Here is a 15,228-nt window from a genome sequence, read left to right as displayed (position 1 = left end):
AGAACAAAAGACCATCTCTAACCATCAAAAACCCAGCTGAGATCTAAGTGAGGGGTTTATTATTTCACATTTGTCTGCAGTAAAGCTCTTAATTCTCTTCCAAAGCCTCCACTACTAGCTAGTGTTAGGGACAGAATATTGCAGAATGCCTCAGAGCCCGGAGCTGCACGGCTACTCTAAAGTTCCTGTATCTGGAAAACCAGTGAAATAGATAAAACAATTAAGGAAGTGGGGTGGAATAGAAGATACACAAATAGACCCTTTAAAACCTAAGATGAAAGCTTCCGAAAAAAATGGGAAAATGTCTCAGTTACCATTCATGAATATTATTATATTATAGAATGAATATTATTATTTTTATATTCCGGGGTGACTGCACACACTGCATAAAATCAAAGGGGCTACCAAGGGTTTATTAGTTAAACAGGCTGAAAAGTTGGAGATTTGGTATGGAGCATTCCCTTAAAACATCATCCAGTCCTGAGGCAACAAGTCTTTAGCCATAAGTTGGATGATAGAACTGTCTGACCAAAGGGCAGAGGAAGAGGGTCACGACACTCTAATCTATTAAAATATAGACCTAGAGAGGGGATGGCAGTTTCAAATGAAGCAAGAAGACATTGCCAGGGAAAAGACTGCCAAAGATCCAGCCTGAAGCATTCTTAAAGCTATTCTAATCCCCCTGCCAAGTCAGTGATAGTGAATATATAACACTTACTTGGACAATGAATGACTAACAAGGTTCAGCCTTGATAAGTGCAGGCACATAGTGGAAGTGCAAAGTTTGACATTTTAGGCCCATGTGCTTTTAGCATTCTTTAAAATGATATAAATTTTCTTGTTTTGCAGAATTATGCTTGAATTGCTTCACTCAGTTGCTGTCACATGCTCCTGAAGTGCAATGCTTGCACCTAACTTCAGTTGCACTTGCTGAAAATGCCACGCACGCTTGGTGTCACCCCAGGATCCATAAGGCAGGATATAACCCAGAGTAGGAACTACTCTGGCCCTGAAAAGGCAGAATGTCTGCAGTGCTGCTCCTTGATGGGTGTCCAAGGCAGCAGCACTGCAGTCCGTCTGGTATCTGTGACATTTAATTTGAACTGGCCTGTTTAGCTTCAGAAATCTTGGTCTGTTTTATCAAGGTGCTACCGATGACAAACTTCATGCAACCACATAGAGGTCACCCAAGAAAACTAGACAAAAAACTTCACACTGTTGCAATTTCTAAGGTACAAAACATGGGAAAAAACAAAGATTTGAGTCCTCCTTCTGTAACCATAAAACTGCAGACAGGACACCCCACTAATTTCCACGTAATTGAGACCAATATATGCCATCTTTTAACTTGATGGATGTCACCTGTCCGGGTTACTGATGACATTCTGGTCCTGGGCTGACCCTTCTTGAGCAGGGGGACTGGTCTGGCTGATCTCCAGAGGTGCCTCCCAGCCCCAGCCATTCTGTGACTCTGTGATTCTTTGTGCTCTCTATGAAACTGCACCAGATGCAGACGTTGGGGCAGCCCTTACCTGCTCATTGCTGGTGGAGGAGATACTGGATTCTGCCTCTTCTTCCCCTTTATCCTCATTCTTTGATTTCCAAAATCTCCCCTCACGAAGGAAGCGCTGGTGCAGTTCCAGCTCATCACAAGCCTTCTTCCAACCCATGCTGCGCTTCACATGCAGCCGATGGATGTTAACTGTGATATCTTGAATGTTTTCCGAAGGGATCCAGGCCCTTTGGAACACATGGTAAACACAAGTTCAGAAACATGGAATATACAGGCAGGAGCTTAACTTGAGACACTGATTTCAAAAGCAGACAGAATTCAAGTAAGGCCTGGTCATAATTCCTATTTACTTAGATTTTTTTTTTATGTTCAACACACATGGAAAAACAGGCTGCTACAGTTAGACACCTGAGTTCCTAAAAAGAGTTTTCAGCTCTTGGTGCTATAGCTGAAAATCGCATTTGTCTTCAATGAGCCACAAAAAACATGGTGCCAAAAGCAGTACAATCTTCTGTCTGGCCTCTCTTTAAATGCTCAGACATGGAAACGTCCCTATTGAAGGTTCAATTAGTAATCCAATTCAGCCCTTAACCTCTGTGCTATAACTGTGAAGGAATGTAACCAAATTATCACTTCAAATGTTGATATTCTGCGGTTTGGGCCCATGTCTATCAAGCCTGAACTCAAGCTCTTTTGACCTGGATTCCTGCCAGGAACTTGGTTCCAAAGGTACTTTGTCATCTTAAATATTTTCAGAGAGTCCTCACAGAGTTAGATGGGCAGCTCTTGACATTTTGAAAGGTTACACTAAGCAGCACTGGTGATTAAAGAAAAAATGTGACTGCCATGAACATCTACATGATAAATATTGTAATAAATTACACATCTGTGGCCAGGTTCTCAACACTTCCAATCTAAACAGCATTTCAGTCAAAGTATGATGATAATTTATACTAACCAGGAATTTGGCCTTTCATTTTTAAAGTCCAACAGAGTAACAAAGCAATGACACTCTAGTAAAACCTATTTTATCTTTTCTACCAGCACATATTTATGCCAAGTTGCAGGCACCTCATCCCACAAGCACCACGTTGCTTTATTAAATAGTTCGACGCTTTGAGGACTTAATGCCAAAACTACTAATGAGATAAGCTGCACTTGCAAACAGATTACTATTTCAAGATAAATCATTCTACAGTTGCAACACAAATAAACACACTTCACACTCTCTATGTTTATTAGAAAATCTAGTTGGTATCATATAACCATGGAAAAAATACTATATAATATGCAAATTATTTAAAAACCCATTTAAATAAACACTTTCACATAACACTGTCATTGAATTCTCAAACCTTTTGGGGACGCCCCAGAATATATCACTTACTTACTTTCCTAAAAGCTATGAGTTGCTTTGCAAATGTCTCATCACATGCAGACATATAAATCTAACAGCAAAAGAGCTGATGCACGTACATTACAGTAACACTGCTATAATCCTCCCCAAAAGCTAAACCAAACAAGAAAACAACTGTTACAGATGGAGGTAAACCCTGATCTCCAAGGATGCAGCTTTTCATGTAAATAGTTGCTCTCTGAAATTGCAAACAGGGTCGCTGCAAGAGTTCTGACAATGATTTAGCAATAATGCAGAAACGTTTTGTGATGTCTGTTACCTTACTAAAATACAGAACTGCACCGTGCCTGCTCAGATGAGAACATTACACAAAGCCAATGAGTCTGGAAGTAGGATTTCTGTCCAATTTTTACCTCAGTCTGGATAAGCAGGCTGCTACAGATTTGAAGAAACACTCCTATGGACAGCAGTTCATTTGCTTTCTTTAATTAAAACAGCATTAGGTAACATCCCTAGGGCAACTGTGGAAACAGACTCTGGGAGCCACTTGGCAACTCTGGTTGTGTTAGATGGAGCTTCAAATTTTCTCAAACAATTACGACTAAGTGCTCAGTCTGGCAACTAGTGCTCTAATGCTGGCAACTCGTTCACCCAGGATTTGTAACATCACAGATGAGATAAATTTAATTTAAGTATTGTTTGTAAAAAGCACATGGAATTAATATATTACCTTTGGTGGTGATGGCCAAAAAAGCGAACATCAACTTGATTGTCCTCTTTCTGCATGACTTTGGCTGGCCAAAACCCAAAGCCTTTCATTTTGGCCCAAACCAACTCATGATTAGGTATCTGGAAAAAATGTTATATTTATTATTAGATATGAAGTACTATATTAATTTCTCCCAGAAGTATTTGATGATAATAGCATACTAATATCTAAAGAATATGGTTGCCGTTTATATCTAAGTGCTTGTTTTCATTTTTATCTCCTTACAATATGGATTTCCTTGTTAGATGTGTTGCTTGGATCAAAGTCAGAAAAGGACTAGGTCTGAAAAGGGTGTTCACTGTCTACTGAAAACAGAGACCCTAAGTATCTCCCCAAAATTAAACTTGTCTTTATAGCTTTATCCAGGAGTAAAGTTCTATTTCTGTAAGCTCCTTATTTTCTTCTGAGTCTGTTATAACTGCCTGATAACCAAGTTTTAATACCCTTATTATTACTGCTTTGAACTTCAATCAGCATTTCATATGTGGAAAATAGCTCGGCTTAGAGCGTCTTAACCAAACATTCAAAACAAGCCTACTGAAGTGCAATGTTCAGTGCAGGAATAAAACCCCAACTGCAGGTACTGATACAGAAAAGCAAACAGAAATCTGTGTCAGCAACGTACGCAAGGATAGCAGAACCAATTGTCAGGTCGTGCATTTGACAAATAGAAACAGTTCTTGCAGAGCTGCAGTTCATCCAGCTGCAAAACAGAAAACAGGTGAGTAAGTCCAACAAATCCTATCTGCTTGACCTCAATAAACATCACTGTCTCATAAACAATAACATTTTTCAGCCCTCTGCTTGCTAATATTGTGGAGTTACTTCTGTTCCTGCAAACTAGCGGTATGAAACGTGTTACGAGAATGAATGGTACATAAACTGCAGAAACAGTTTTCATGGTTTAGAAAACTGAGAGGACGGGGTTTAGTAAAGCTAAAAGATTAAAAAAAAAAATTCTTTGAATTAATATTTAAAGCACACTTTAAAAGTAGAAATTTAATTGTGCAAATAGAGCAAGTGTGACAGCTGCCTGTAACTCCTTTTTTTTTTTCCTGTCTTTTCATTTTTAATGCCAGTAACAGAAGTTTGTACAAATCTCAATTTAGGTTCTATTTATACTAGTAAGAACAATTTTTTGTAGCCCAATTAGGCATTACTTCATTATTTCAAAATTAAAGTTTAAAATTAGGTATTTTCCAAATACAGTTACAAAAAAAAAGAGGGGTTCTGAATCAGCTATTAGTAAGTTACAAGAGAAAGTCTGCAACAAAATTCATACCCTTATTTTGTAATAAGAAGATTCACTTTTTTAGGATCTAGGAAGAAAACCAAATAGTTTGTCTATAGCCCGGTTAGTGGGCACTACTTACTTCATGACACGTGTCTTTGTACAGCATCCTCGCTATATCAGCTTGTTCGCTGTCCGCTATAAATTAAAGATAAATACTATGAACAACCACAGATCACAAATCTCACAAGAACTTTCAGCTGTCATTGCTATGACTTTCATGCCGTAACTGTCTTGCTTGTTCAAAACATTACTTTGCTTCTTCAATAAATCTTCCATTAAAAAATTTGTAACCATCAGTGCTGTATTTGCCTGCACTTTCATGTTTGCATGCAAAATCCCTTTGGGGAACATTTAAACCAAACAACACAATAACAAAACAGCAGCAGGGACACAGGGTTGCTCTTCATATGAATCTGCTATTTCTTTCTCTGCTAGTACCCTGGTAATACACCGCAGCTGCCGTAAAACACACCTCTGCTATCACCACTTCCTAGCAAAAAAGGTAAAATCACATAATTTTTTTTTTTGCTTGAAGTGCTGCTTGACAGTTCCCTCTGCTCCTGTGTATTTCTGTTAGCACATTCACACCTCTCCCTCCCAACTGCAGCTTGGGTTTCCTGAGGCTGCCAACAGAGCTGATGTTCCCTCCTCCCATTGCTCCAGGCCCGGGCTGTGTCTGCAGTAGGAGAACCAGGTTCTGCATGACACAATGCCTGAGGAGAACCTTGTTACTCAGCCTGCTTGTAGTTTCTGTAGGCTACGTGTTTTGGTGGTGGTTTTCACTTCCGATCGGATTGTTCCACAGCACCAAACAGCCACGTAGTACTTCAGTGCTTAAGGAGAATCCCTCTTAATGCACTCAGTGTTCAAGTCCTGTCTCAGCTCCCAAACCTTGTGCATCAACAAGCATCACCTCAGCAATTCAAACAGAGGGCGGGTATAGCCCTGCTTGACTGCCTGCAACTCCCCACCTTCCAGCAACCTGCTCTGAAACAATTCTGTATTGATTTTTTCTAAGTAACCCCTTGTGTTGCAGTGGGTCTCTGCAATTGGTAGCATCTAGTTAATTTTATAATGTAGGTATCAGCATTATTACTTTTTTTTCTGATGGCCATAACTCCACACTTCACCAGCAAGGCATTCCTCTTCTGACCATAGCTCTATTTGTTGCTGCTATCTGGGAAATAATTGCCCACAAGGGAGAAAAAAAGTGTGTGTCTGTCCTTTTGCTGACACAGAAAATTAGAGAGCAGACCTCTTTTCACCTTAAAACAACATATGTATCCTGGCAGAAATCTGCTTTCTGGACTGACTTATGACACAGGCTGCAGAGGAAATAGGAAAGGGTGCAAATTCCTACTGAAAGCTTAGCAAGAGAGAATGGAGATAGTTTTATAGCAGGTGGAAAAGAACACAGATCCTGTGGCAGGCAAAGCTCTCTTGCAACTGCTTCTTAGATTTTTTAGGGATCCCTCTTGCCCTTATCCACCTTTGACATTATGAAATGCCAAATTTACTCCTAAACTTGTGACTTTTGACAGGCAAAGATAAATCAAAGAGGGGCAGTAAATGTGGTACTCTACCTCCATAGAAAATCACGGTGTTGTGTAGAAGCAGCTGAGCATCTGCTTTGAACTCCTCGTAACTCCTGTACTTGCCTTCATTGACTTTCTACACAAAAGAAAACAGAGGACTGTGGAGATGCTGCTGAAGAAGGGCTGCATCTGCTTTCTGCAGAGAAGCTCTCTCTGAAATCTGGGTTATGCAAGGCAGATCGGTCAGTGCCTCCCCTGCATACTGGAGGAATACTTACAGCTCTGACAATGTCTGTCAGTACCTCAACACGGGCTGTGCTGCTCCACTTACGCCGTGCCCAGAAGTAAAACAGGCGCTTTACTGTTTGATTAGCTCGAAAAAAAACCTCTCAGTTATAACAGGGTAGATCTGGAGTAGCTGTGTTCACTTCCCTCTATAAATGAAATATAATGATGCCCAGAACAAATAAAGATCTATGCCCTGAGGTGCAGACTTTGAACCTTCAAAAACACATGCTAGTTTCAAATCAGTGCTGACTGCCTTTTTACTTTCAGGATCTTCTCTTGACAGGCACTGTTTTCTGATGAAGGCAAACAAAGCTCGCAGGGAGCCATGAAGTGCATTTTCTCTTTACAGCCTTTTCTCTGATAAGGAATACAGTATTTTCACTTGTGCTCTGTTAAGAGGACCTATGAGAATTGCACAGCAAACAAAATATCATCGGTTTCTGGCATGCTATCAAGGCCAAAAGGGCTTTGTGTGGGAGTAGGTGAAGGTGACAGTGAGAAGGCGGCGTGATGCATTTTTAGATGTTGCCACCACTTCAGGACAGTGACAAATACTGGACGTCTCCAAGTTTGTTAATATAGCTATTGTTTATCCATGTGTTTCAATAATATAATAATTTATAAAAGGGTCAATAACTGTGATAGCAAAAGGCAAATATTATGACATGTTATAGCAATCCAGTTGCAGTCATGAAAAAGAATGTGCTGTTCACTTTCGTCACCTGCAGTTGAGTTACATGAGTCACGGTCAGACCTTCACTTCAGAAAAAAAGGACAAAATATTTACTAGTACTTAATTTTTAAAATAGTTAACACAAAACAGATGTTTTAAGTGAGTTTTGCTTTCTTGCCATCAACAAAATGATTGACTCTTTATGAATTATTCAGATGTTTATGAAGTTGACATCTACATAATGCCTTAATGACTAAAATTGAAATACGGTCAAACATATTTGGCTAGATAGGCAAACACAGGCACTCAAGTCCATATTCAATGACTTCAAGGGTACTTTCCCTAAAAATTTCAACTAGCCAGAGGCATTAGTCAAAGTCTTAGTGAAAAGGAATTAAGGGTAGGGTACTTCATGTCTGAATACCAGACAACACTGAAAATGTTTTTATTTGGTTACCTATTCACAGAGACAAGTTTGAAATTTTAACTCCCATATTCAATACTGGAAACAGTGCTGAAATACTGACTAGAAATGGATTTGACTCACTGGATTTGTGATTTAGCCCTTAAGGTTTACCTGCACTGTTAAAAAGCCATCAGAAGCAGTGTGAAAGTTAGAAAGCAAGTCACTCTACCTCCTGTATGGTAGGAACATCAACAGCTGAGTGCACCAGCCTCCTATACATGGGGTGCTTGTTGTCCTTCCCTTTCTTGTTTAGGTCTATAGCCTGAAAGGACCATGAGACAGTGAAAGTTATTGTATTGACATTCTGCTTAAAATGCAAATGAAATATTTAAAAAAGGCAATAGCTTGGAGCATTCTAGATTCTGCCCTGGACACCTGCAATGACAACCAGGTGAACAGCCACAGGGGCACCAGCTTCTCATGTCCGAAACCTGCAAAATACCCATTTCCAAGGAGACACGGGCCCACGGGATAAACTGCTCCTGCCAGAATGATGACTGATGTGAACAACGAGGCATGATAAGCGTGTGCTGAGATACCCAAACCACTTGTGACAGGGGAAGCAGAGCAAGCCCCTGCCTTGCCCCCTTCCCTGCACAGCCACACATGGCCAAGCACAGCTGCCACATGCCCCAGCGCTTCCATGACCTTCCCGTTTCTAACTCACCCGCTCCTTCATACGAGACACTATGAATCGCAGGTATGTGCTCATCTCCTGTTTACTTGTGTTTTTCTTCTTGATACTCTGTTAAAGACAAGGAGTGTCATATCATTATTATTATTAAATTTCATTTCAAAATTCATTCATCAACATTTTTCTCTGTATCACAGTATTTTTTGAAAAAAAAGAACTTTGCATCACATTATATCAGATGATTAGGCTTGCTTTTAATTTGCATGTAGGTCAATAATATGTTTTCAAAACTTCCCATGTAAAAGTGTCTTATTAGAATAAAATAACGAAGAAAGGCATATTAGGGAACATTTTACAATGTATTTAATGGTCTATTTATTAGCAAAGCATTAATATCTTCTTCAAAATACAAAATGATTAAAAAAAATACTCCTGGCCATGCACTCACATGATTTATGTGCTTATTAGACAAACAGACACCATCTAGGATGAACTCGGGTACAAGACTGCTCTAGCTAGTAATAATTTGGAGCACATTTACTGCTCGGGAAATACAGTGGCTGCTGTTTTTCTGTGGTTCTGCCCTCACAAAATCTAACCCAAATCTTGGAAAACACGCTGTCTGTTCAGTAGTTCATGGCCTCAAATTTTTAATCCTCATCTTGGACGGAGACTTCTCCTACACATTATCACCCGCCCCTTCAAATTCTGGCAGCTTTCAGCGAGCTCCCCGCAGCTGCACAGCGGGTTGCTGCTCAGCCAGCAATACTAAGGTGCACAAGAAGAAGCCAAAGCACCAGTTCCTACCAGGTAGCTAACTCAGAAACTATTCCTTGCTATAAGTGCTTTATTTTTACTAAAATATTCATATATGACTGAGGAAGTCATATATGTTGAGGGAGCAGATACGTTGAGTCCCATATGTAGAGGGAGCAGATATGTTATGTACAGAGCAGTTACTTCTACATATTTACTTATCAGAGTCTCTATTACACAATAAAACCACCACCACCACCACAAACAAAATCATACAATTTATTGGAGCCACTCAGCTTATATTCCTGCTGGAAGATGCTGAAGCCACTGGCAATCCCGTATTGGCCCTTACTTATTACCTCCAGCTTAAATGAAATCAAACTTGCTCACAGCACTATAGATGGAGGTGTTTATTTCACTGCTTAACAGCGTGGACAGCAAAACTGTGCTGAAACATTTCTATTTGTCTGCACATGGAAGACACTGCAGTGTTCACAAACCCCCTCGCCCGGCAGGTCACTGCCACTGCCCGACAAATCTAGGCCTGCAGAAAGCGCCCTTCTGAGATTAATAACCCATTTAAATGTTATTTTCACGTCATATTTGTTAACAGTTGCCAGATCTCCCTACCAAATCCCAAAATAAGAATTCTACTCTGGGAAGGTTTCTGGGCTGTATTTGTGAAACACCTTCTGTATCTCCCTGTTCGACCTCGTCTGCCACGAGAATGTGACTTCTGCTTCATTTCCCATGCTCAGTTTTGCGTGAGCTGCTGCTCAGAAACCCACGTGTGCCCCAAACCCACTGCTCTATCACCTTGCTGCTCTCCCTCTGCGATTGCAGGCAGCGCAGTGACGTCTGCTGCCTTGAACACAGCCCTTCAGCGGGCTCGGACTCTTCAGGACACAATAAAATTCAGCTGCAGAGAGGAGTCCTTCCACACCTCCTACTGTAACGTGGTTCTGGATTCATCACCTGCTGGAAGGATCTCTGAGTTCACATAAACATTTTTTACTGTGCCCTGGTAAGCAGGATAGTTTCTAGGAGGCTGCGTTTAGGACAGACAGTTTACAGTCTTCTCCTCAGGTTCTAATAAAGGATAGAGGAGCTGCGCTGTATCATGACCTATGTCAGCAATTAATATAATCTAAGCACCTATGGAGATGATATAATTAACTTCAGGCAAACTTCAACTTCTCACTTTTACTCCAGGTCACTAAATTGACTTATTTTAGGAAAAAATGGATCTCCAGGTTCCTCTACGAAATGTCAACAAGCAGTGAACTTAGGAAAGCAAAGTAAGAAAAATGTCTTTTAATGGGAAGGCTTCTCACTCTTTAGAAATCAAGTGGGAATCAAGCCACCTCATTCACTTTTCAAGAAATAAGAGCCCTTTAGCAGGCACCACTTAAGTGTTGTTTGGAAGCTACGATGGAAAAGATGTATTTAAAAAAAAAAAACCTACTAAATATTTTAAAGTTTTATAGTGTTCTCAGAGATGTCAAATTAGAGTCATATAAAGCAAGAAAATGGATAATATTCAATACAGGATATGATTTTCATAAAATCTAATTATAACACTGACACAAAAAAATATAGCTGCTTTAGGGCCCCTTCATAGTCAGAGTGATAAATTATAAATAAATTAGGCCTTTTAATTTCCTCTTTTGGAGGAAGGGAAAACAATGATGGTAAACCGTGAATTTATAAAAGTGAAAAGATCTACTAAGATAGGATACTACAACCCCTGTTCACATAGCAAGTTTCTTAGGAAAAGACTATTGAGCTTCCATCCAGGTCCTACAGACACCAGGCACTTACACCTGCAGGAGTCCAGCTTGTAGGACACTGCACCTTACTACAGGATGGTTCCTAAGTCTTAAGAGAAATCTGCAACCCTTCTGCTCCGATGCAAGGTTAACTGGAGAGCATGGGAAGCATTGGCCCAGAGGACAGGATGCACGTCGGAGCAAGGCTAAGACTCCAGACTAATTTACTTGCAGGTGCAGGCAATACTTGTATTTGTTTTATTCTCTGAAGCACATCTAATTCTTGTAAGCTGGTACCTCCAGGTTGGATTTGGATGCTGTTTGTATTAGATTTTCCAGGTTAACGCTGCTTAGCTGTTCAAGAGGGCTGCAATATATTGCACAGCGCAGGTGAGACTTATTTAGCAATTCTGATGTGTTCATAATGTTCATAATGCCAGGAACCTTTACAAGACTTTATGAGCTATCCAAAGAGAGCAGCGGTGAGAGATACTTCCAAAAAGGGCTCAGCTATAAAGTGTACATCTATGAAATGCCAAGTGTTAGTGCCAGCAAGCTGCTAACTCGCAGCATTTCAGTTACATGTGCTCCATGCAAACCGTCTCCCCTGCAGTGTCCTGCCAACCAATGCCCTTTTCCCTGTTTCCCACCCGTCTGGCATGTGTGCACAGCCCCCGAGCTGCTCCGTTCCCGCCTCACGATGGACACGGGGCGTCAGCAACCCCCGCGGCTCCATCGGGCAGGGGGATTTTCAGCCCCTGAGCTACTTCTGAAATGGCTACGGCTGAACCCGAGCTGGTTTCTCTCTGCAGGGTGCAGGGGGCACCTTCTGAGTCAGAAGTGCCCTGTCAGTACCACTGAGTCCCATGAGCAGAGAAGGTGGCAGAAAAGATTGATACGGAAGCTTCCCAGTTTTCCTTATTGGTGCGGGCAAATTCCTTTCCCTCATACCCCAGTAACAAGCTAACAGCAGTCTCTATATTCTCTCCCTTGCTTGTCTTTTATATTAACCAAAGCAACCTTGATGGACAGTTAGTACCTAAGACTCTCCTAAATCCATTATTTCAGTTACTTCATTCCAGTAACCTCCATTTCCCTGCACCTCTGAGCTCTCCTCTGCGGTCACGCTCGCCTGTCACGTTATGTCTGACGCTGAGGGCAAGCTGCAGGCACAAGTATTTTTACGTATCCTACGAAATGCCTCGCTCAGTACCAGAACTTGGAAATGGCCTATTAATAGAATACTCATCAGCACGGCACTTAATATCTCTAAACCTTACTGCATGCTCATATATATAATGCAGAAATATTCCACCACCCCTCGTGGCAGGTAAACGGGGTGTCAATCCTTGTGGAGCACATGCAGGGAAGACCCAGGACTGACCAGAAGACTGTACCAAAATCCAACTAGAGGTACAGGGGGGCCGTCTGAAGGGCTGTTTTTGCACTGCTGATCAAATATAACCCTCTGGGACAATCTATATGGTACCATATGTAGTTTTACCTTTCTATAAAGTTACTTTAAAAATCAATTAAAAAAAAATAATGGTAGTTGAACTCCCAAAATGTGACCAACTTTATTCCATAAAATCCATGTATTTTTGTTGATTTGTATTTTTCTATAATCAATCAAACAAACAAAAAGAGTATTTTTGCAGTGTTTGCTGCAGTTTTTATGCTAAATTAACAGATGGAGGAAATTAATTTCCTCCTGTTATCTACCGAAAGAGTAGTAACAAATGTACAAGACCCCTGAGACCCTCAGAGTCCCAGGGCACTAACCCTGTTCTGAACAGAACACTGAAGTAGTGGGAAAAGGCAAATTCAATCCTTTTGATGCCGAGTCCTTCCTTGTCTACCAGGAATTTGGCTGACGACATACATTTATTTTACTTAGGCTTATGATTAGTCAGCAGTCAGTGACAAACACTGCATCACGGTTGGAAGTGAACTTTACTTGACTCTGTGTCCCATGAGAGCTATGCAGGATGCAAAATATTCCAACTGGTTCAGATTGGTACTGCAAAGTTACTTATTTTTATATATATATATATATATTTTTTTTTTTTTTAAAAAAGGGGGCAAACCAAGAGCTGGACATTTGTGCTTATGGATGCAGTGGAGAAAATGCCAGCAGGGACACAGAGTTCAGATCAGGGTTTCCACAAGTGTTATGGGAGGAAAAATATTTTAAAGTTATGAAAAATCCTTGGCCATGTCCTTTGAAAAATGCTTCTAAGTAGTCAAGTGTGCAAGATAAAGCCGCCCAGGTTGACTGAACCAGCACAACCAGCAATTGTGAAGTGAATAATCCAAAGGCTTGTTGACCTTGCCAGTGTTACGGAGGGACCGGCACCCAAGAGTGAAGGGATCTGTACCCAAGAGTTAAGTGTTCTTTGAATATCTAAGCCAGCATATTAGACTTCAAATACACTTCTGATTCACCTTTGTAAGAGCTCTGAGATCCCTAGGTGAAAGTGCTATGCACAGTTAGAAGGGCAAAGCATGGAAAGATAATGTAGCTCTTTGTCCCAGCCATTACTTTGCTGCAACATACATATTTATTGCTGATAATACAAAGTAAATCCCATTGCCCTTAGGCAAGATGGTTAAGCTTTGTTATGTCCTCTGGATATCAGCCAGGACTCCCTAAGCCATCGTATTTTTTGAATACAAATTTCTCTATCTCTTTTAAAATCAAATTGGGCCAGTCAGTTCGTGGAGGTGGGAGGAAACTGCAGAACCTCACTGGAACCTCAACCGAGGATGGCAATTCCCATGTCTACCTGATAAACCACCCCAGTCAAGTCTGGAGTATCAGGCCTCGAAGTGAGTTTGATTTATCACAAGGAAACAAGGAGATGCCAGCACAGGGCATCTTTCACAGGGGTGAAAGGGATGCATTCAAAATGACAAAATTTGGAGTATACCATATTTTCTGACCATCTTCTAAGGCACTGGACAAGCCAGAGATCTTTGGGTCTGGAAATTAAGCCTCAAAAAGCTCCTTTTAAGACTTTTCTAAATTAATAAATAAGAAAAAGGTGACCAATATGCAAAAGTGCATATTGCATGTGGATCAAGTCTGTGCTTCATAACTTTTTTTTCAATGACTGAAGAATACTTGTTTAATATCATTGTCATAAAGACTGCAAGGCCCCAGGATGAAAGCCACACTGATCTCCACGCTGCCTGCCCTGCACAGCTGCGTACACAGCGCGCAGCAATCGAGCTCCTCCAGGGACAACAGCCAGAGCACCACGTGCACCTGAAATCACATTCACATCCCTCCTCTCCCCAGGTGTCACTTAAAATCCTTTCCAGACAACAGCGGAGACTGGATCTAGTTTATCTCATTTTAACTATTAGAACAATCCATACTCATTATAAGAATCAGCGATTAAAAAGACCTATCTACAAATCTAAAAGCAATTCAACAATGTCATGCTTTGTTCTGGACAGAGGGAACACTGAGCCCTGGATTAAATGGCCAGCAATTTGATACAAGGAGATATATTCCCTCTTCTAATTCCCAACTGTCTTTCCCTGCCACATCTTTCTCATTCTTCTTGGCTTCCTCTAGGCAGGCTCTACGTCCTTGCCCTTTTCCTAAATTCCTTCCTTTTCCTCTGAATTTGCAAGAGAAGATGCCAGCTTTTCCCAAAGCTCTGAGGTGACAGCTATCGGGAAGAGCTGCTTTGAAACAAAACAACCCATGCGTTTTCCAAAACTCTATCTCGGCAGCATCTGCACCCTTACATTCCCTGCAGCACAGATCATCTGAAGGTCAGTCTGCTCCACATCCCCAGCTAAGCTTTCAGCACGGGAATTTCCTCTCCCTTCAGCAAGCCAAGGCTGCAGTGCAACTGGCTGAGTTCTCTTGCCTGTCTACACCAATATTATTTCACCTTGAACCATCATATCAACCATTCCCTCCACTTAGAGAAGACTGAGAGGTTGCACACAGATAACGGTAAGGAAATGCATCCTCTAGATTAAGGCCAGGTGGTGGGAGACACTGACATGACTTGGATGTTCAGTCTTCTACTGACATGTAGGCAACATACCTGCTCATTCCTGTAGCCTATATAAAAGATACTCTTTGCTGTCTATCATACTCATATAAGAATAGCAATTTTGAAGGAAAAGCAATATAAAAACTATAGGTGAAGTC

The 15,228-nt window shown here is 41.0% G+C and overlaps 1 protein-coding gene across 4 annotated transcripts in view; it reads right to left on the bottom strand.

The window, feature by feature from the left end:
- Nucleotides 1-15,228, bottom strand: part of ZMYND11 (zinc finger MYND-type containing 11) — a 99,447-nt gene that overhangs the window by 10,354 nt on the left and 73,865 nt on the right. For all 4 annotated transcript variants that reach the window (XM_026052992.1, XM_026052994.1, XM_026052993.1 and 1 more), the window contains 7 exons: nucleotides 8,563-8,640; nucleotides 8,065-8,157; nucleotides 6,517-6,604; nucleotides 5,013-5,068; nucleotides 4,265-4,342; nucleotides 3,601-3,719; nucleotides 1,533-1,740 (listed from right to left, as the gene is read on the bottom strand). In XM_026052992.1, the coding sequence (XP_025908777.1) occupies nucleotides 1,533-1,740; nucleotides 3,601-3,719; nucleotides 4,265-4,342; nucleotides 5,013-5,068; nucleotides 6,517-6,604; nucleotides 8,065-8,157; nucleotides 8,563-8,640 (720 nt within the window). The remainder of the gene's footprint in view (nucleotides 1-1,532; nucleotides 1,741-3,600; nucleotides 3,720-4,264; nucleotides 4,343-5,012; nucleotides 5,069-6,516; nucleotides 6,605-8,064; nucleotides 8,158-8,562; nucleotides 8,641-15,228) is intronic.

Source organism: Nothoprocta perdicaria, unplaced genomic scaffold, assembly GCF_003342845.1.
Source record: "Nothoprocta perdicaria isolate Ctin4 unplaced genomic scaffold, notPer1 scaffold_95, whole genome shotgun sequence".
Taxonomy (NCBI): domain Eukaryota; kingdom Metazoa; phylum Chordata; class Aves; order Tinamiformes; family Tinamidae; genus Nothoprocta; species Nothoprocta perdicaria.
The sequence above is the reverse complement of the archived record's forward strand: the minus strand, read 5'-3'. Positions and strand labels throughout refer to the sequence as shown.